Source organism: Microtus pennsylvanicus, chromosome 4 (genome assembly GCF_037038515.1).
Source record: "Microtus pennsylvanicus isolate mMicPen1 chromosome 4, mMicPen1.hap1, whole genome shotgun sequence".
Lineage (NCBI taxonomy): Eukaryota > Metazoa > Chordata > Mammalia > Rodentia > Cricetidae > Microtus > Microtus pennsylvanicus.
Genome location: NC_134582.1, coordinates 56,743,684 through 56,766,247, shown reverse-complemented (window position 1 = coordinate 56,766,247; position 22,564 = coordinate 56,743,684). Strand labels below are relative to the sequence as shown.

The following is a 22,564-nucleotide window of genomic DNA, read 5'->3' as shown; positions in this document are numbered from 1 at the left end:
AGGGCAGGAGGTGCATGCTGACGTAAGCACCGGGGCTCTGAGTATCTCACGACAGCACACATGCAGGAACCTCTGCAGAACTCTGCAGAGCTGTTTTGTCGGGATTTTCACTCATCACTGAGCTGGACTGTCTGGTCATATAGTTAATGTGTTACCACAGGAATAGAGTAAGGACGTGGCTGACTTCTTGCTGCTGATTTGGAACTTGTTCATTTTTTTTGAGAAGGTGTGGGGCTGAGTGTACATAGCATATGGTGTCACAGACAGCCAGAAGTGAAGAGACTTGACATGCAGTCAGGGTCTGAGGATAGGGAGTTATTGCATCTCTTGAGTCATGGTCCAGACTTTCGGCACACCGGAGCCTGGTGGGCAGGTGGCCTGGAGACTCGGATAGTGTGCGCCCCAAAGGAAGTGTGGTGATGAGGAATCTGAGGGGATCTCCATTGTTCTGTTCTTCCAGGGTATGCCGAACCTGGAGTTCAGAGTATATTCTCTTTATTCTTACCTATTGGCAACTAACCATACCTATTGTAAAAGGTCAAGGTGGCCACACCAGCATTGTGACTTCTGCCCATCTCTGTTGTTTTACAGCTATGGCAATGAGTACTGGACTGGTTTCCTTTTCTTCTGGGGATGCTCTGACAAGCTCGTGTGTTCAGGTTTCCTGGCTAACAGACAGCTCACCCTCTAGAATTATTGAAAACATTTCCTAGAAGTTTACAGCTGCAGCCAGCTGGACTTTCTGTGAGGTGTGGCTTCTGCTCCTGGACCTGGTCATGGGTACCAGGTGGAGCTGGAGGCTTGGCCTGTTTCCAAGGATCCCTGTGCATCTTTGCTGGGTGTTAGCTCCATACCCACAGATGGACCCCGGGGATGTACTTGCTCATTAGAAAGAACCCGTGAGGCTACGTGGTGGCAGTGGAAGGAGAGCCAAAGACTGGGAGAAGAGGAACAAGTTCCAAATCAATTAGGGCTTCAACATTTCCTCTTGGCTTACTTCTTTCCTCAAGTAATCTAACAGTATTATCTCATCTGTTTTCTCAGAGTGGAGCCCTAGGTTCCTGGATCTATTCACCAAGTAATGGTGGGAACTGAATTATATAGATCCCTAGGATCCAGCTGCCTTGACCCACATAATTTGAATGTTCAAATGTGATCCAGTGTTCCAGCAGGCTATTGAATACACTAGAGTTTGAGAACCACTGATAATGGATGGTAGACACCCCAGGTTAAAGAGTCTTGGGGTTCTGGGCTATATTCTACAAACCTTAATATGAGGGCATGTGAGGGGATCAGAGGAGCTCCTCTGCAGCTGGCTATCCCTGGCTCACAGCCTAGAGTCCACAGGCTGTGGTAAATGGTAGTCCTTTGCCTACTTTTAAATGGGGTTATTTGCTCTTTTGCTGTTCGGTTTGTAACAGTCTCTTAAATGCTCTAATACAAGTCCTTTATCATATGCACATAAGTCTCTCATTGCTTTTCTACCTCCATCATTTCCTTTTCTCATGGGATCTTTATTATGCAGCCTAGGCAGAGATTACAGGGGACAGTGCTTGGTGACAACCTTTCCTAGTCCTGTTCCTCATCATGTCAGCTGGGAAAGGCATCAGTGTGAAACAGGTCCTATATCAGGGCCATTAGCATGCCACCATGAAGCTGCTTGCTGGGGGATGTAAATGAGAAAGGAAAGATGGGGTGTGCTGACTTAAGCACCCACATGGTGGCTTACAGCCATCTGAAACTATAGTTCTAGGGGTTCTGATGTCCTCATCTGGACTCTGTGGGCACTGCAGACATGTGGTATGTATAAACATATGCAGGTAAACATACACATAAAATAGAAATAAATAAAACTTAAAAACAATTCCCTCAGATACCACATGTGCACACTCGTGCACACACACACACAAAGTGAGTTACAACAGAGAAAAATAGTATAATTAAAATTTGGTTCTTTGAAAAGATGAATAAAATTTATGTATGTCTCTCTTAAATAACCCCAAATGCCTCCATTTGTTTGGACATAATAGATAAAATAGGTCAGAAAGAGAAATCCCAGCTCTACCCCAGTCCCACACACTGTTTACTTGGTGTTTTTCATGCTGATGTGTATGTCTACTTATTAGTTTGCTCAGGCAAGAAATTCAAGATTTTGCTTCTGTGTTGGACACTTCTGTAGTGGGCTGTGTTCTCGCCCGGCTAGCTCAGTCGGTAGAGCATGAGACTCTTAATCTCAGGGTCGTGGGTTCGAGCCCCATGTTGGACACCATTTGTAGTGATAGAGCTGCTGGCTGTGTTTCTGCCGCCCAGCTCCTGGCCACCTAGCTTAGCCCCAGAAATAACAACACACAAATTGTATTCATTTAAACACTGCCTGGCCCATTAGTTTTAGCCTCTTACTGGGTAATTCTCACATCTTGATTAACCCATTTCTAATAATCTGTGTAGCACCACGAGGTGGTAGTTTACAGGAAAGATTCAACATGTCTGACCTGGTGGCTGGATCCATGGTGTCTGTCCCAGAGAGGAGAGTCATGGCGATTGCCTAACTTCCCTTCTTCCCAGCATTCTGTTCTGTTTACTCTACCCACTTATGTTCTGACCTATCAGGCCAAGCAGTTTCTTTATTAATTAACCAATGAAAGCAACAGATAGACAAATGACCTTCCCACATCATACTTCCATATTGGAACAGTCACTCAGTCTCCCTCACCTCCCTACCTTAACCCTTATATTGTTGCCCTCCTTCCCCTTTTCTCCTGAAGTAGTGATAGAATTGTTTTTCAATTTAAATAAAATAATGTAGACCACAGGACATCATATTTATGTAAGCCAATGTATTCTAGCTTTCTGAACGAAAAAGTCTAACATACTTTGGTGTGGCAGGTCCTTCTGTCTATGTGTTGCTTTTATTGGCTAATGAGTAAAGAAGCTGGGTTGGCCTGCGTGATAGGGCAGAGTAGAGCTAGGTGGGGAAAACTAAACTGAATGCTGGGAAAGGGAAGGAGGAGTGGGAGAGAAGCCATGGAGCCACTGCCAGAGACAGATGCTGAACCTTGGTGGTAAGCCACAGCCATGTGGTGATGCACAGATTAATAGAAATGGGCTAAATTAAGATGTAAGAGTTAGCCAATAAGAAGCTAGAGCTAATGAGTCAAGCAGTGATTTAAATAATATGGTTTCTGTGTGATTTTTTTTGGGGGTGCTAAACAGCCGGGAACAAACAAGTGACCTCCTTACTACAATACTTCCAGCTATTTAAAGATAAAGAGTCATTTACTTTCCTGTCTATGTGTTACCATTCCCCTAAACTTGCTCCTTTGTCTTCTCAAGGAATCTGGTCGAGGTTCTTGCTATTGGTGGGTGGGTCGTGTGCTCATCTTAGTTTAACTGTAAGTCTAGGACTTGATTTGGAAGCTCCTTGAGTCAGCTTCAGGACAGGGCACACGTCCTCGGCTTAGTGATCACCAGCTTACCTAGGCTTCTGAGGAAGGAAAAATCAAGCCACATTCAAAGAAAGTACATTCATAACATAATCTTTCCACCCCTCTTCTACAGTGTTCCCCTAGGTGCCAGACTACTTTGTAGATGTATTTACTGGGACTGGGCTTCATAACCCTACATTCTGATTGGTTGTGGTTTTCCATAATAGTCTCTGCATGTTGCAAAGAGAAGTTTCCTTGATGTGGGGTCAGGACTACACTTATCTGTGGGTGTAAGGACAAATATTTAGAATGTACTTAGGGATTATGCTGGTTTAGTAAAGTGGTGGTTGTAGGTTCTCCTCCAAGAGCCGTGACTTCACTAGCCCTGGTGGCTGGCTGGGTTTCCTGAACCAGGCGTGATTTCCCCCTGTTCCATGGGTCTCAAGTCCAATTATAGACTTGTTGGTTACCACTCAGGTGTGCATGCCACTACTGCGCCTCTTGTGCTATTACGCCCTACTGATCATTATTGTGGTTCATAAGCTTCAGAGGTAGGTAGGACTCTTGGTTGTTTCCGTGCTCTGGAAGCTTGCATTGTGCCCTCTGGGTACCATGAAAACGAGTGCTCAGGGAGGAGACATTCAGGTCAGTTCCAGCTCAGGGGTCTCCCAGCCCTGTGTCTGAAGTGCACAGTATTTCAACAATAGGGCCTTGACTTCCATCTCTAGGGGTGGGGGTGGCAACCAAGGGTGATAGCCACAGCCTGTGTGTTCTAGGAGTCTCTTGAAAACCACGATCAGTAACTAAAAAGAGGGCTTCTCATACCTGGTGTTGTATGCCCCACCTCTTAAGGGATCCACAACCTCCCCCTAAAAAATGCTACCAGCTGGAGACCAAGTGTTTAGTCATGAGAGCCTGTTAAAGATTCGCATTCAAACCACAATATTGTCATCTTTTACTCTGAAGTTTGCAAGAGGAGTAAGACGGAACAGTAGAGTGAGCTCTGGGGCCCAGGGACTTGGCATGCCTGCTTTCTCTCACTTCTCTGGGGGGGGGGGCTTAGGAATCACTGCTCCCTAATTCCTTAGTGCTCCAGGTCCCTTGTCCTTTGTCCCCAGCAGGAGTTTAGCTCAGGGATGGCCAAAGTTAGATTTGTGTGCTCTGTGTACCATCTCAGGATGGCCTGTTTGAGCTTGTCATACCACAATACATTTAGCGTGCTCCCCCGTCGCCACCCCCTATCCAGACTCTGGGAACTCTGATGGTCAGATTTGCCCTACCTGTCAGCTGCGGGTGGTCTGTGTTCACAGATCATGGAGATAGGAGACTGACAACCACGAAGTTACCCTGAAGCCCAACAATCTACTGGGAAGTGCTGGCTTAGGTTGTTTCCCTATTTCTGTAGGGCTGTCTCATGTGTCTGTCATCAGCTGTTGGATCATCTGGAGCTTGACAATCTAGATTGGCCTCGCTCAGTGGCGGGGTTCCAATAACCAGAAGGGAGGCCAGCTCCTGGGAGTGAGTGCCTGCAGTTGTCAGCTAGGCTACATCAGATGTCACCCATGAGAAGCAAGACACAGGCCAGCCTCGGTTCCAGGTTGCTGTACAGATCACACGCGGAAAGTGAGGATGTGAGCACGAGAGGGTCCCGCACTTGAGATTTTCTTTAAATGGTGAAGTCTATTGTTAACCTACATATTTTCTCATTTCTATGCAGCTACAGAATTGGTGTAAATGGTAGCCTTGTGCATATTTATAGAAGGGTTCTGTTCAGATCTATTTCAGGGTTACACAGAAATTTTATTGCCTAGACTAGACTCAAGATTTGCTGCCAGAAGCCAGATAATCATTAAACCACCCCAGCAACCCACCACTTCGCTGGCTTGGGGAGAGGGAACAAATATATAAATCGAGACGTGACATCAGCCTTCCTTCAGATGGTTGAGGTTTTTTCCGGAATGGTGAGCTTGCCCTTTCGGAGTGCACTGTCTTTGTTAGGAACAGTCAAAAGAACCCCAGAGTCACTTGGCGAGGCATCCGTAATAAGGAACAGAGGGAGTTTTCTATGTCACCAGGCTGCTTGTTTAAATGGCGTGTTTTGACTGGGGCAGCAGGGGGGAGTGGCACATTCAGGAGATGTCATCGAAGGACCTTTATTGTGGGTCTGGGATCGACTCCCTCTGAGCAGCTTGATCCCTGCCAGAACCCTGGCCACAGGTTGACAGCAGGCAACCTGATCTGAAGTCTCTCAGCCACGCCACTGTCACTGCCCCTAAATTCCCTAATCGCCACCCTTCTATAATAGCCCTGTAACGCTATCTTCCCACATGGCTCCCTGCTTTGTCTTATGTCCTGAAGTGCCCGACAGTGTCCTGGCCACCAAACTTTCAGCCAAGAAAGGAGTGCAGGGGACATGCTGCCAGGGGATCAGGGTTGACATGAAAATTGTCAGAGTCAGGAAATTCCAGGACCCTTAAGTCATCCGGGAGGACATTTGACATGAGAGGCCAAGGCAAGAGATCAGGTTGCTCCCCTTAAGCCGTAATGGAGGCCAGGGACTTGGTCTGGCAGGGAAATGTCTGAGTCTTTCGGTAAGGAAAGCTTGAATATTCTGCCGGCATATTTAGAACAACGAGTTTGAAATTTGCCTTTCTTTCCCTGTTGCCTCTACACCTTGGCTTTGGGTGTTTGCTTTACAATTTTGTAACTGACTTTGTAGTCGTTGCCGAGGTTGAAATGGCTAATTTTTGTGGGCAACTTGATTTAGAATCACCAGGGAGACACACCTCTGAGTTTGTTCTCTAGGATGTTTCCAGGAAGGTTTACCTGAGGAAGGGAGCCCCATCTTGAATGGGCATAGTCCCTTCCCTGGGGCTTGGGGCCAAACGAAAAGGAGGAGGAAGTGTATTGAGCTGGTACATTCACTTCTCTGCTTCCTCGCTGAACGCAGTGATTGGCTGCTTCTTGTTCCTGTGTCCACACCTCCTCGGACCTAATGGAGTGTGTTCCCTCATAAACCACCAGACCAAACAAACCTTTCCTGGAGTATTTTTGTCACAGCAGTGAGCAAAGTAACTTATACAGGCTTCTACCAGTTTGTGAAAGCAAGACCTAAAGCTGACCTCCGATCTCTGAACTGTCTAGGAGAAATCTACGTCATTAGAACCCCAGTGCATTTTATTCATGCTCCTTGGCTCACATGATGATAGTTTAAATATTAATCTTGCGTCTTGGGTGTAATGGGGAGGCTGCATCGCTTTGGCAGTATGTTGGCTCCCTTGGCATCTTAGCCGCTACACACACCACGCCCCCAACGCAATCTGTCCCAGGATGGTCAGTATCCCAGTTTGCTTCTCATCCCCTGGTTGTTCTGCACATGCCCACATGTTCCTCTCAGAGGACTAAAGGCCCATGCTCACCTCTTCTTTTTCAGTTGAGAGATTCACTGGCACAAATGCATAGGGGCTTGTTTACCCTTTAGTTAGGGGATCAAGTTGGTGACATTTGGCTAGGAAACAATGATAGTCTTCTTCTGGGTGGGGACTTGGGCAATATTGTGGAGGGTTTTGGCATCTCTGCTGAAGCAGTTACTGGAGAATAAGCTAAGGAAGAGCATCCACTGCCTGGCAGTTGGTCTCTCTGTGTCTTACTCTCGTCCACAGTCTGCTTGTCTTCCCACTCATTCAATGACACCGTATCTCTGAGGGAAGGAAGCTGTTCTGTGTTCCTTGGTGCCCTGCCTGGGTCAGATATATAATTTTGTTAAGATGGTATTTTTGAAATGGTGGCAGTTAGTGGTGGCTGGAATGTGAGGAGGGGGGTGGCGGGGTCAGGCAGTTAGGCTGAGGGCTGAGGATCTGTTGCCATAGGCTGGGAAAATTGTGGGGTTTCCTGTTGTTATTTGGGGCTTGACACAGAGCACGTTGAGGCAGATCCCTGGAAGGCCTTGATGACCACGAAAGAAGGTTCAGTGTTCACTGAGACTCTGGGAATAAAGCTGGACATTCCAAATGGAGCTGATGAGTCCCAGTGGCCTGGACTACAGTTGTGACCGTCAGTTCACTTCACCTCCCTCTTCTCCTGCCTCTCCGCCCCACTGTACTGTGATTTCAGCCAGGAGCCGCCATGCTTGCCTGCAGTTTTCAGTTAGAGTCTTGACTCACCAACTCGATGAACCATAAGAGCCATCCCGACCACTCAAGGAGTCAAACATGACATGGTATACTTCGTTTTCTCACAATATTAGTTTGAATCTTTGTCAAAATAATTTTTAAGTGTAGGTAATCACTCTAAATATAACAAAATGCTGGTAATTGCCACTTCAAAATCTTAACAACATGGACCACTGCCAGCCATGACAGATGCGTCTGTCTACGTGCACCAGCTCCGCTCCAGTATGCTTCCACTACGCTTCCACTCAGCCCTCCTTCAGCTAGGCGTCACAGTTCAGAGTAATGCTTGGTTTTTAAAAAGCCCCTGAGGGCATCTTAAGGTGCCTCTATGGTACCTGGTCCCCACCCGAGGAGATGACTGGGACTAACCCCTTCCTTCTCTCCTAGCTCGACGACTGTACCTTGCAACTGTCCCACAATGGTGCCTACCTGGATCTGGAGGCCACGCTGGCGGAACAGCGCGACGAGTTGGAAGGCTTCCAGGATGACACAGGGTAAGCACAACCATTATCCCTGCACGCTGGTCCCCCTTACTGTCAGCATTGGTACACTAAACTCTTAAAATGCTTTGGAGAAATCACCTTGACCTCCACTTAAAGTCCTGCAAGTCCTCATTGGTGACTGTAGATCTTTGTCTATCTTGAGGGACTTGGCTCCTTGTGGGTCAGCTCGGCTTAAAAGAAGTTTCTGGGATGAGTTAATTGAGCACACAACATTCTCTTTCAAGGGATTTTTAACCAAAGTTAAACAAAGCAACATTCTCTAGATGTTTGGTGGATCAACAGCTGTTTTAAATACTATTTCCAATAATTTAGTTGATAATTTAATTTTTTTGGCAGGTATCCTGGTAGTTTTATGGTATATAATTTTTTCTACCCATTACAGCAGGCAAAATAATTATTAATTAGGTTAATTAGCATAAGTTATTTCTTAGCCTACATGTGGATTGCACAGTACTTAGGATTGCTATACTGAAAGATAGGGTAATAATATGAGAAATAGGAGATGTATATAGAAAGTGAAGCCTCTGTTGGACTACACATGCAGATAGCCGTCCTTCCTGTGTCCACTGAGACACTGATAGAGCCTTCTGACGGGGCTGCGTCTCTTCCTGCTCATTATCCACCTTGAACCATGGCCCCACACCACACAGCTCTGTTTGTATCACCTTCCTCCTCTTGACCTTCACAGCGTTTCTGATGCTTCCCAGGCCATTCTCAGCTGATGTGATCCTGTGTTCAGAGACCCCCGAAGCTATCTGACGCTCTCTTAGCCAAGCTAAGAATGTAGCCAGGGGAATACTGGCTGAGAGGATTGATTTTTTCATGCAGAGTTTGAATAGTGGGGACACATTGGAACCTTTTCTTGCATGACTTTCAGATAGGTCCCTGGCTCTGGTGTGCCCTGATGACTATCTGGGCTTCTGCCACGTTTGTAGCCTTCATAGTTAAAGATAAATATTCCTCTGCTTGTCCCTCTTTGCTTCTGGTTAAACTCCATGACTTCAGAACTCGCCTGTCTAAATAAATGCCTGGCACCTGACTTTTCTCAGTACTCCGTAGCCATGTTTAAATACTGGAGGATGGTGAATGGCAGAGTCTCAGAATGAGTTCCTATGCGACATACCTGGTTCATCAAAAAGGTCAATGTACTCTGTAGGATCAAGCAAACTTCTCTGAAGATATCCTGTTGTCATCAGAGTCACACATGGGCCACACAAATAGCATATGGGCAAACTCTCCAGGTGCCTCACATTCCACTCCAGCGACACAACTACTCATTGGCTTTCCTGTAGCCCAGGCTGGACCTCAAGCCTGCAGTATAACAGAGAATGACCTTGAACTTCCATGCTCCTGCCTTCACCTCTCAAGCACTGGAGACTGAACCTAGAGCTTTGTGCATATCAGACAAGCACTCCACCAACTGAGCCACATTGCCAGCCTTCACCCGTATTTTAGAAATGGATATTAAAGGATTATGGGACCAGTATATTTAGGGAAAATTCCATTGAAATAATTTTTGCCTATTTCTGACCGTGACATCCCATTGTAGACCTCAGAATACTGGCTAGAACGACAGTCTCATCGCATGCCTTCATGGCTCATTGATCAAACAGACCCCAGCAGTGTTATGAGTAGATCATTGTTGACTTGAAAAATGTCTCTAGTGGAGTAATGCTTAAAGTCCATGTCCTGCCTGACTTTTTTTTTTAAACAAAAACTTGAATGATTTGGCAGTGCAAGAAAAAAAGTGCTAACGTATTAGGTGACAATATTAGAATAAAGGTGAGGGGAACCGCTGGGTGTTGGTGCTGCAAGCCTTAAATCCCGGCACTCAGGAGGCAGAGGCAGGTGAATCCCTGTGAGTTTGAGGCCAGCCTGGTCTACAAGAGCTAGTTCCAGGACAGCTAGGACTGTTACACAGGGAAACCCTGTCTCAAAAAACAAAACAAAACAAAACGAAAAAAAAAAATAAAGGTCAGGGGAAAAGAACACATGGAGGCTCCTTGTTCACAGGATCGTCTGAATAGTTAGTTGGAGGATCTAGTAGTTGTTGGGATTTGGTTGTCTCCATTTTTCATCAGAGACAACTGAAGGTCACACGTCCCAGGCAGTAGAGCCAGGAGGAGGTGGTGTGCCAGGTATACACAAGATGGGACTAAGTTCAGAGTCAGAACCTCTCTGCTACCCCAGGATCTTATGGCAAAGGCACGTCAGGTTCTACACAGCATGGCATCTGCAGCTGTGCTGACATGAGGTTGGTTCATGCAGTGATACTGGTACTGGTCTACACCACCTCCCTCAGTGGGAAGAGCTCAGCCACACTGCATCTGGGTACCAGAGTGATGCTTAAAGACCATGTTCTTAATGATTTTACAGTGCAAGAAAAAAAAAGCTAATATATTAAGCTGTTTGGACTGAGGGCTGCCTAGGAGATTAGTAAGGTATACATCTTGCTGTGTCTGTGAGTGAATTTACAGAGAGAATTGACTAAAGGCGAAGACCCTCATGGGTGCAGGCTGGGAGTCAGATGAAATAAAAGGGGAAGGAAGAGAAATACTGCTAGCACAGAAATCCTGTCTCTCTGCTTGTCCTCCATGATCGGAGCTGCTTTGCTTGGCCATGTTCTCTCGACCATGATGGAATAGAAACCCTGCAATCATGGGCCAGTACACATCTTCTTCTCTTAATTACGTTTTCTCAGGTGTCACAGTGATGACTTCTGACCAACATAAAATGGGATCCCATTTCTATTTCCTTACAGCAAGGGATGCTGGGAGAATGGGTGATAGTGAAACAAGAAAGGAGCTGAAGACACGGAAACTTTAGACTGAAGCAGAAGCCCCAAAGGTGATGGGGGTGGGAACACACTTGACAGATGTGTCCCAACCCCATAGGCTTGGGATGTCGTTGAAATAGTCTGTCCCTTGTCTTTTGTAATATGCCCAAGATGGAGTGTTAAAAAGAACAACAACACATCTGATCTCTTAGTGGGAGGCTAGTTTTTCCTGAGACTGGGCAGCAGAAGGCCCAGCAGAATACTGACCTGGAACCTCTGGGCCACACTGTTCCCCCAACAGGATAATTGCTATCACTGAGCCTTGAGGTGCTGGCCAATCCCTAGTTGCTGAGCAGCAGGCAGATTCTGGCAGAGATGCTCCCTTATGCAGGTAGCAGGTACCTGTGTCCTTTCGTCCTGTCACCTGTACTCAAGTCTCTCCGGGTTCTCCGGGCATCTGGCAAAGTTTATGTGACTGGAGACTCCTATGTCCCATGATCAAGAGCTACAATTTAACGCTTCCTAGTTAAGACCTGACCTTTCGAGGTGTGACCATGGCCACAGAAGTACTATTTTTGCCTAGGTTATAGGAAGATGGTCTAAAAATTAAAGTGTATGAAATTGTGGCAATTTTCTGTGGTGTGTTTGGAGCGAGCTCCTTTGCTAGAGGAATCATCTCTTTGTTCCTGTCCATTGCTTTTGGTCCTTTACACCAGACTAAAAATTAACTCACTTGTTGGGAATTACCACTTGACCCTAGCTAACCAGAGAAGAGGAGAAAGACCTTCAACAGCAGAAGGACAAAGCAATTATTATATGAACAAAAGCGAGCAGGCCTCCCAAGGCCAGGGAAATCAGCAAGCATGGCACAGTGCAGTGGAAACAGGCCGGGAGCCTCTAGATTGTTCCTGACTCTGCTATTGGGTGACCTTGGGCAAACATTCTTCTGATAAAGGTTCACAAAATGAAGATATTTATAAAATGTACTTACAGAGTAAAGATATTTGATACTACTTTCCTCCTTGATTACCAGGCACTCTGCTGGGTTTTATGTAACCCCAGAAACACAACATTGGGTAGTGGCTGTGTTGGTTGGTTCTTTTCAGTTAGACACAAATTACAGTCATCTGGAAAGAGGGACCCTCAGTTGAGGAACTGGCTCCATCAGATTGGTCTGTGAGGGCATTTTCTAAATTGTTAATTGATACAGGAGGGCCCAGCCCATGGTGGGTGGTGTCATTCCCTGGCAGGTGGGGCTGGGCTATGTGGAGAAGCAGCTGAGCAACCTGGAAGAAGCAACCCAGGAATCAGTGCTTCTCCGTGGGGTCCACTTCAGTTCCTGCGCCGACTTCCCTTGATGTTACCTGGAAGAGTAAGTTAAACTAAACCCTTTCCTTCCTGAGTTAACAGACTGAGCAGACTAAGACAAGTGGTTATGGTTCTTGTATCTCACCATGTGCCTCCCAGGCATGGGGCTCAGGTCATCTGGCTGGGCGGTGAGGGCCATCTCAGTCGTTCTGTATAGTAACGACTGCTGAAGGATGCCCCTCTGTATGCGGTGAATATGTCTTATTACCATTGCTTAATAAAGACGCTGCTTTGGCCTGTGTCAGGGCAGAATAAAGCCTGGCAGGAAATCTGAACAGATATATATATGAAGAGAGAGAGAGAGAGAGAGAGAGAGAGAGAGAGAGAGAGAGAGAGAGAATGTGGAGTTAGAGAGATGCTATGTAGCTGCCAAAGAAGACAGACACTGGAACCTTACTGGTAGGCTGCAGCCTCGTGTTGATACACAGATTATTAGAAATGGGTTAATTAAAGTTTTAAGAGCTAGCTAGGAATATGCCTAAGCTATTTGCTAAACAGTGTTGTAGCTAATATAGTTTCTGTGTGATTATTCGGGTCGGGGCAGCCGGGAACGTAAGCACAATCTCCTCTTACAGATGACTTTGTGGTTAATGTCATCGCCATGTAATCATGGTATGTAACTTTACCTCTCTGAACCTCTTATGAACTTTATAAAGATTGATAGTATACGGCCTTGTATTGCTTCTAGGTGAAATATGATGTTGTATATAACACAGTAAGCTAGCCTGTTTCTCCCTATCCATGCCTAGAACTCACAGTTGTGGGCAGCTATAGCCAGAATTTGGAGTCATGGTACAGTGACATGAGTGGCTCAGAAGCTATGGCCATGTAGGAATGCTCAGAACAGCTCTTAAACGGTGGCTTGTGATCCCATATGGATATATATGGCATGTGGAGGTCTTGAAAATTTTGGTAGCAGCAAACGTTTCTAAATGTGATGAAATTGATTAAAAATCAAAATGTACCATGAGTTCAAGATGTTTCTGGCATTGCTCGCCTGTGCGGCACCTCAGTGCATCTTTAACAATGCTAGGATGACATGACGACTGCAGAATTGTGTGGACCATCGTCACCTGCCTGCCTGCACAGGGGAGAAAGTGGCCTCACAAACAAAAGGACGGCTGGGTGAGTTTAGGAAGGGCTAAGTGTGGTGGCCCAGAGTCCTGCTCACCAGCTCTAGGAGCTTCTCACACATGTTCTCAGCCCAGCCTCAGAGCTCTGCAGGACAGTCTGGAATCGTGTTTTTGGAAGGAGCTGTTCCAGTGATTGGATGTTTGGTTAGGGACCCTCTGGCTAGGCTCTCAGTCTCTCAGAGATGATGTCACCACCTGCAGTGCCTTAACAGTACTCTTTGCATATCCCACCTCAGGCCTGGGCCCAGGCAGTGTGATTTTTATCTTGAACTGAGTCCAATGTGCAGCCCCAGTTGGGCGAACTGTAGTGTAGATCAGTGGTTTTCAACCTTCCTAACACTACAACCCTTTAATACAGTTTCTCATATTGTGGTGACCTCCAACTGAAAAATTATTTTCGTTGCTACTTTATAATTGTAGTTTTGCTACTGTTATGAATCATAATATAAAATGTCTGTGTTTTCTGATGGTTTCAGGCTTCCTATGTGAGGGGTTGTGACCCACATGCTGAGAACCACTGGTGTAGACTGTGTGATAGGCTCAGCTATTCCAACAAATGACCTATGTGGAAGGAGCCTTCTTGGAAGCCTAATTATGAAGGCTTGGGGCTGGGGTGGATGGAAGGCAAGGCAGGCCCTGGGAGGAATATGGAGTAGATGCCAGTGAGATGAGACTCACCATGGAGATGAGAATGAGTGACCCAAACCTGGTAACAGAGGACCGGGGCCTGGACCAGTGGAAGGAGAGTGGGAAGCCATGACTCATACATGGATAGACTCATGTTACATAGAGGTGAACAGAGTTATGTAGCTGACCTGTGACAGTAGGGGGGCAGTGTACCAAGAGGGTGACTATGCCGAGAAGGGGTGAAATTGTGGTGTATGGGTGACTTGACAGAGGGAGAAGTGCGTGCCCATGGTAGTCTGTGAGGTGAGACAAGAGGAGGCAAGGCTGAGATGGACGGGCCTGGAGACAGAGGAGAGGAGTGAAGCCACAGAGAGCCCTGTGAGGTAACCAACAGTTTCTGTGACTCCTGTGAGGTAACCAACAGTCTCAGAGACCCCTGTGAGGTAACCAACAGTCTCCATGACCCCTGTGAGGTAACCAACAGTCTCAGAGACCCCTGTGAGGTAACCAACGTCTGTGAGAGATGATTGAAGACAAGTGACAAAACAAATTGGATTTATCTAAATTAAAAACAATTTCTCCATTAAAAATAAATTTAATAGATGGCGTGGAATAAGAAAATTTGTAAATCATATATCTGTAAGTCATATATCAGAATATGTAAAGAGCTCTCTTGCAACTCAATAACAAAGTGTTAATTATAAAAGGGGAAAAAGTTCGAATAGGCATTTGTTCCAACAAGATACATAAATGGCCAATAAAATATATAAATGGCTAAGAAGATGCACAAATGGCCAAGAAGCATGTGAAAAGCTGCTCAACATTTTAAGTCACTAGGGAAATTCAAGCCCAAAGTCCACTGAGGTTCTACTGTACACCTACTGGCATGACTAAAATCATAGTAACAGATGGTGGCATGTACTGAGGGGGATGTGGTGAAACTGGACACCCAGTGCACTGCTGTGGGAATGTAAAGTGGTGCAGACTCTTTGAGCAACAGCCTGATGGTTTCTTAAAATGTTAAACATAAGTGACCACACAGCTCAGCAATTCTACTTCTAGATATATCCCCGAGAGATGAAGCATTTGTCCATGCAAAGGTCTGTACACAGATGCTTTCTGAGCTCTTATATATAATAGCCCCAAAGTAGAAGGATCTCGATGCACATTAGCTGAAGAATTTGCAAAGCAAGTGGTCTCTGTGTGTGGTGGGACAACGCCAGCATGAGAAGAAAGAGGTTTGATGTCTGTGGGTGTGCAATGTCCCCCACAGGCTCCCGTGTGTGAACACTGGCTCCCCAGTTGGTGGCTCTGTTTTTGGCAGCCATGGAGCCTTTGGGGGTTGCCTAGCTGGGGAATGGATTCTTGTGGACTTATCCCCCAGTCTTCCTGCTCTGTTTCCTGGTATATAAAGCTGTGACCTGGCAGAGCTTCCCATTCCTGCTGCCGCTGTCACCAGCTGCCCCCACCACCTTGCTTATGTCTCATCAAGTCATGGGCACAAGAACGTTTGTCCTGCTGCAAATTGCTAGGGGTGGTCCTTGTTCTAAGTCTTGCCAGGCATTTGGTCACAGCAATGAGGAAAGTAACACTAAGTGTCTCATTCTAGATGAGCATCAAGAACATGTGACTGAGTGAAAGAAATTAGATGCACAGGTGACATACTACACAGTTCCATCCATATGAAATGTCAGAAATGCAAGTCTGTAGAGAGAGGGTCTTTGTTAGAGTCTCTGTTGCTGTGATGAAACACCATGGTCAAAAGCATTGAGGAGGAGAGGGTTTATACTTCCACATTTGTAGTCTATCATTGAAGGAAGCAGGACAGGAACTCAAGCAGGACAGGAACCTAGAGGCAGGAGCTGACGCAGAGGCCATGGAAGGGTGCTGATTACAGGCTTGCTCAGCCTGCTTTCTTATAGAACCCAGGACCACGGATGGCCCACATAATGGGCTGAGCCCTTCCACATCAATCATTAATTAAGAAAGTGCTCTACAAAGCCGCGTGGTAGTGGTGAATGCCTTTAATCTTAGCACTCAGGTGGCAGAGGCAGGTGGATCTGTGTGAGTTCAAGGCCAGCTTGGTCTACAGTGTGAGTTCCAGGACAGGCTTCAAAGCTACAGAAAATTGGGCAGAGGACTGATCTAAAAAATGTATAAAGAACTCAAGAAACTAGACATCAAATTACCAAATAATCTAATAAAAGTGGGGGTACGGATCTAAACAGAGAATTTTCAACAGAAGAATTGCAAATGGCCAAAAGACACTTAAGAAATTGCTCAACATCTTAGCCATCAGGGAAATGCAAATCAAAATGACTCTGAGATACTACTTACACCAGTCAGAATGGTTTATAAAACACCTAAGGTATCTTATGCTAGAGAGGATGCAGAGTAAGGAGACTACTTCTCCATTGCTGGTAGGAGTGCAAACTTGTACAACCACTTAAGAAATCACTATGGCTGTTCCTCAGAAAATTGAGAATCAATCTGAGATACTACTTACATCAGTCAGAATGGTTTATAAAACACCTAAGGTATTTTATGCTAGAGAGGATGCAGAGTAAGGAGACTACTTCTTCATTGCTGGTAGGAATGCAAACTTGTACAACCACTTAAGAAATCACTATGGCTCTTCCTCAGAAAATTGGGAATCAATCTACCTTAGAAATACCACTCTTGAGCATATACCCAAAGGATGAACACTCATACCACAAGGACATTTGCTCATAGCAGCACTATTTGTAATACCCAGAACCTGGAAACAACCTAGGTGTCCCTCAACCGAAGAATGGATAAAGAAAATGTGGTACATCTATACAATGGAGTACTACTCAGTGGTAAAAAAACCAAAACAAAACAATGACATCTTGAAATTTGCATGCAAATAAATGGAACAAGAAAAAAAATCCTAAGCGAGGTAACCCAGACCCGGATAAACAAACATGGTATGTACTCACTCATAAGTGGATATTAGATGTAAAGCAAAGGATAACCAACCTATAGTTTACAATCCCAGAGAAGCTAGGTAACAAGGAGAACCCTATGACAGACATAAGATAACCCTAAGAGACATGGGTCCCCCTGGGAAGGGAAAACAGATAAGATCTGAAAATATTGGGAGTATGGCAGGGAAAAGGGAGGGTGGAAGGGGAGGGGAGAAGGAGGGACGAGAAGAACATGAGGAAATGGGATGCTCAAGAAGGGGGAAGAACAGAGAAGCAGAGAAAGGAAAGAGATAACTTGATGGAGGGAGACATTAAAGGGCTAGTGAGAAACATGGCACTAGGGAAATTCCCAGGAACCCACAATGATGGCCCCAGCTAAGACTCTAAGCAACAGTAGAGAGGACGCCTAAATTGGCCTTCCCCTGTAATCAGATTGATGACTACCTTAACTGTCATCGAAGAGCCTTCATCCAGCAACTGATGGAAGCAGATGCAGAGATCCACCGCTAAGCACTGGGCTGAGCTACCAGAGACTGGTCCAAGAGAGGCAGAAGCAATAATATGAGCAAAGGGGTCAAGACCATGATGGGGACACCCACAGAAGCAGCTGACTTGAGCTAGTGAAAGCTCACTGACTCTGAACTGATAATGGGGGAACCTGTATAGGACCAAACTAGGCCTTCTGAATGTGGGGGACAGTTGTGAGGTTGGGCAGTCTATGGGGTCACTGACAGTGGGACCAGGATTTATCCCTGCTGCTTGAACTGGTGTCTTGGAGCACATTCTCTTTGGAGGGATACCTTGTGCAGACTAGATATAGGTGGGGAGGGCCTTGGTTTTGCCTTGAAGTGAAGTTTGACTTTGTTGATTCCCCATGGAAGTTTTACCCTTTCTGAGGAGTGTAGGCAGAGGCTGCTCATTTGTTCCTGGCCTCTCAGACCATAAATAATCACATAGAAACTATATTATTTGCAGTATTCTTTGGCCAATAGCTTAAGTGTGTTGCTAGCTAGCTCTTATATCTATTTCTATTAATCTGTGTATTGCTGCTTGGTTGTGGCCTACCGGTAAGGTTCTGTCCAGCATCCAGTGTCTGGCGTCTGTCTCCTGCAGCCACTACATGGCTTCCCCTCGACTTCACCTACTCTTTCTCTCTGTTTTGAACCCACCTTGCTCTATTCTGCACTGCAATAGGCCCAAAGCGGCTTCTTTATACACATCAGAGGAGTGGATGGGGAGTGGGGTGGAGGGAAGGGTGGGAACAGGGATAGCTATGTAAAAAGATAAAAGATTGCATTAAAAAATTCTTAAAAAGAAACCTTGTCTCCATTAAAAAGAAGTGCTCTCACAGCTGGATCTTAGGGAGGCATTTTCTCAATTGAGGTTCCCTCCTTTCAGATAACTCCAGCTTATGTCAAGTTGACAGTAAACTAGTAGGCACAAAGGGGGTTCATTTGCAGTTCCTGGAATTGGACATGGGAGTGAGGAATGGCCACAGATAGGCATGAGGTTTCTTTTGAGGTATGTGGAGAACAGTGACAGTTAAAAAGTTAGGCTGTGGTGGTGAGGAGACCCCCGTATATTCAGACACCATGTTTTTAAATTATGTGCTTGCAACAGGTAGATTTTATGATTCCTGAAAAGTACTTCATTAAAGCTTAAAAATATATTAATGCAGGATCATAGAAGAAACACTGCACTAGTCACTGGGTGCAGGGAAGGGCATAGCTATTGCAATGAGAGGGCAGTGAAGAGACATGCAGGGGCTGCTTGGGGTTTCCCTGAGCAGTGTCCAGGGTTCTGAAGGTGGCGGTTTCTTCTGGTTTGGTGTTTTGGTCACAGACATGTACTATGGAGCATCTACCGATAAGTCTTTATATCTGGGGACTCCTCATGCCCAGGACACTCAGGGCCGCACACAGCAGGTGTACATATCACTGTCTGTGTTAAATCCTTTGAACTTTAATTGAATCCAAGAGTGTGTCAATGACACACTGTCATGGTGAATTCTTGGGAAGTCAGTAACGTGGGAGATGGAAGAGAGGAAGAGAGGAAAGACGTGATGTGGGAGGAATGAGGAATGGCAGAGGAGAACGGAACAGACTACACGGAGGGACAGGCAGGCGTTAGAGCAGAAGAGGAAGAGGAGAGATCAACATGGTGACTGTTGATGACAAGGATGCTACCTCCCATCAGCAAGCCTTTGTCACATGCCAGGAATGACCTCTGTACAGGACCTGAGATCCAACCATCACCAACAATCTTTACACCCTCAGCAGAAAATTGACTTGTTAGTGGCCCATTTTCCATACGAGGACGCTTGGCTCAGGAAGGTTAAGGCACCTCACCTTGTAGCTCACCCAGCTGGGTTTAGCATCCTTCTAGCTTCCCACTCTCCTAGGGGACACAGTGACTGTCTGGATGTGAACACAGTGATGGTTGGACCTCTGACTTGAGCTTTGAGCTTCTGAACAACTCAGACTTAGGTAGCTTTATCCTATGGCCAGCAGACAACTCATTCAAATTCCCCTTCGGTCTCTGAGCCAGGGTGCCCAGTGGGTCTTACAGTGTTGGAAGCTTGTTTGGGGCTGTTCTCCCTGAGGACCTCCAGAAGGGCCTGCTCCTGCTTCTACAGAATGTTTACATACCTCCTTCGACTCTCCACTGAAATAATAGTTTATATTTTCTTAAATGCCTGGAGGTCAATGCAGGTGTCGTTTCTACTGCTGGCTGAAAACTATTGAAGGCTGGCTCCGGCCTTTCATAGTTAGGCAAAGAAAGTCCCTGATTAAGCAGGACTTGGTAAGCCATGACAAGGCCTTTCTGGTTTTTTTTTCCTTGTGAAGTTGTTCTCTTGAGAGCTGGGAATGTAAACACAGGTTTTTGAGAGTTTCAATGACCCAAATGAGAGTTCTTTCCCCAAGGGATAAGTATTACAAGTGTTTTCTGAGAGGCCAGGAACTTGCTGGAAGCTTAGGGCTCTGACCTTCACATCCCTGGCATTTGGGCCTTGATAGAGTCTTTTTGAATCCTGTGTCTATTCCGGATGGTTCCCTGTTGTCACTAGGAAAGGGATGGCCTTGGGTGTGGCCTGCAGATGGGAACACTGGGATTTGGAAGCTGGTGATGGTCCTTGGCATAGGCCGCACTGATAAGAGAGGAAGCCCATTGCTTCTGGAGCCACAGGCCTCACACACTGTCTTTGCCCCCCGGGTCCCAGGTTCTCGTACTTGTTCATGCCCATCTGACTCAGCATCTGGGCAGTGTTCCACAGGTGTGGCAGCTGGGCAGTGTTCCAACATGTGGGTGGCAGGGAGCAAGGAACAATCATGAGCTCCTGGGGGACTGTGCCAACCTTCCGTTGATTTGAATCTTGGAATATGGAAGGCCTGTAAGGTCACATGCTGAAGTTTGCACTAAGGTGCTTCAGAGAAGCACAACTAATGAATCTCACCTCTCTTCTGTTTCTCATTTATCAGCTACTTGCTGCTCCATGCTAGCTTTATTTGCATTTGTAGATAGTATAGAGTTGGTACTTCTTCATATCTCCACACACACATTCACTGCACTTTGTGTTTATCCCCTCGGTTACTCTCCTATAGCCCCTCTTCCTCCCCACTCCACATCCCAGCCTGCAGTTTCATGGTCTCTTCTTTGGTATCTTAGCTGCTGCGAACAGTACAGCTACGAACATGGGTGTGTAGGTCTCTCTGTGATACGCTGACTTGGATTCTTTGGGGCATATTCCCGGAAGTGCCGCTGCTAGATACATGGGCATTCTACTGTGGCTTTCCGAGCTTTTACAGTGGCTGCACTCAAATTTCCACCAGCACTCAGTGAGGCTTCCCTTGCTTGCGCTCTTGCCAGCGGAGAGGCTTGTTTTGTATTGTGACAGGACTCAGACTGGTAGGTGGGTCAGAGGGCTGGCCGATCAGGTAAGAACTAACACTGGAGAATTGAGTGGAAAGGCGGCAGACCAGGCCAGCTGCTTGTGGCTGCCCGTGGGAATTCCACGTTGCTCCCTTAGTGCAGCAGGCAGTGGTGCGTGCTCTAGTCAGACTGTGTCACCAGCTCTGCAGTAAGAGAAAGAAAGAGGGGACACCTGCCTGTGAGGCAGCTGGAGGGAGGGGACAGGTGCAGGTCACGTTGGTTAGGTTGGGGCCAAGCTCAGTTATCTTACCTGGGAGACTTCAGCGATGCATCCAACTTATCTATAAAGTGCACAGTACTAGAAGACAAAACCTGTGTAAAGTACTCAGGGCTTCATTCAGAACATACAGTCTGTGTATCTCACGCACATTAAGAACTGCTGGGACCTTTTTTGTGTGTGTTTGAAACTTACATTTATCTAGTATGTATGTATGTGTGTGTGTGTGTGTGTGTGTGTGTGTGGTGTGTGTACACATGTACACATGTACATGTCACATTATGGATGTGGAGGTCAAGAGCAACTTGTGGTATTTGATTATAGCACGTGGGGTGGACCTGGGTATCAAACTCTGGCCTTCAGACTTGGCGTCAAGTGCCTTTGCTCACTGTACCATCTTGCTGGCCTGTAACTGCTATCTTCTGAACCCAGGCTGATACACTACCCATTTCTTGGGGAAAGATACTAGGATTTACTTTCTTCCGAAAGCTGTAGTCGTAAAGTTAAAGAAAAGAAGGTCTGGGTGGATGAATCAGAGTTAAGAGAACTTAATACTTTGACTGAGGACACAGGTTTGGTCCTTAGCACCCCCATGGCAGCTCAAGTCACCTCAACACGCCCTCAACATGCTTCCAGCCTGTGCCTCCCCAACGCACACAGGGCCTGTCATTGTAGGGCCTTGTATACATGGTCAGGTAAAGACCCAGGTGAACATGGAAACAAGCTGCTGGTGATGACATTACCCTTTAAATAGACTTTTGATTCTGAGTACATGAGGGAGATGCGTGTATATCTGTTTATTGCTGCATGATTCATGATGAATAAGAAATGGAGCCAGCCTAGGTGTCTAGCAGCAAAAAGCTAGAGAAAGAAATTCAATTCTGCTGCGAAGAAAAATGACACTATGCCATGCACAGGCGACTGAAGACTGGAGGCCACCACATAGCTTCCTAGGACCGCGCGGCTGGTTTCCCCCTTTCCTTTCTAATAATAAATTTAAAGCATGCATACCCTTCTATTCTGGGATCAAAAATAAAATTATAATTGATGCAGTCACTACTTAGGCTCTGTGTCTCCATCCCACACAACCCTAAGACTGGGATGCTGAAGGCATGGCTGGATTCTGTTATAGGTGAGGCTCCAAGAGAAGGGATGAGGATGGGAAGAGATTCAGCACAGAAAGACCTGCCATGCTTCCTGTTTCTGGACTGTTTGCTCTCTCAGCTTACCTTCACTGGCAGGCTTCCTAGAGTTCCCTAGTCTCAAGGCCCTTGTTACCTGCATGCAGCCAGGATTGGTGATCTCTCACACTGTACATTTTATGCCAAGTCAGTGCTGTTCTATCTCTGCACACAAGGGCCCACCTAGGACAGGCCAGGTAGGAGTGGAGCTGGGGAGGCCCAGGCCATTTCTTCCTCCTGGAGACTAAGGAGAGGAAGATTTGAGATGAAGTAGCAAGTGTGCA

At 46.2% G+C, this 22,564-nt stretch overlaps 1 protein-coding gene across 11 annotated transcripts in view; it reads left to right on the top strand.

Moving 5' to 3' along the window:
- Fhod3 (formin homology 2 domain containing 3) overlaps positions 1 to 22,564 on the top strand; it is a 424,496-nt gene that overhangs the window by 33,166 nt on the left and 368,766 nt on the right. For all 11 annotated transcript variants that reach the window (XM_075969157.1, XM_075969155.1, XM_075969156.1 and 8 more), the window contains exon 2: positions 7,985 to 8,091. In XM_075969157.1, the coding sequence (XP_075825272.1) occupies positions 7,985 to 8,091 (107 nt within the window). The remainder of the gene's footprint in view (positions 1 to 7,984; positions 8,092 to 22,564) is intronic.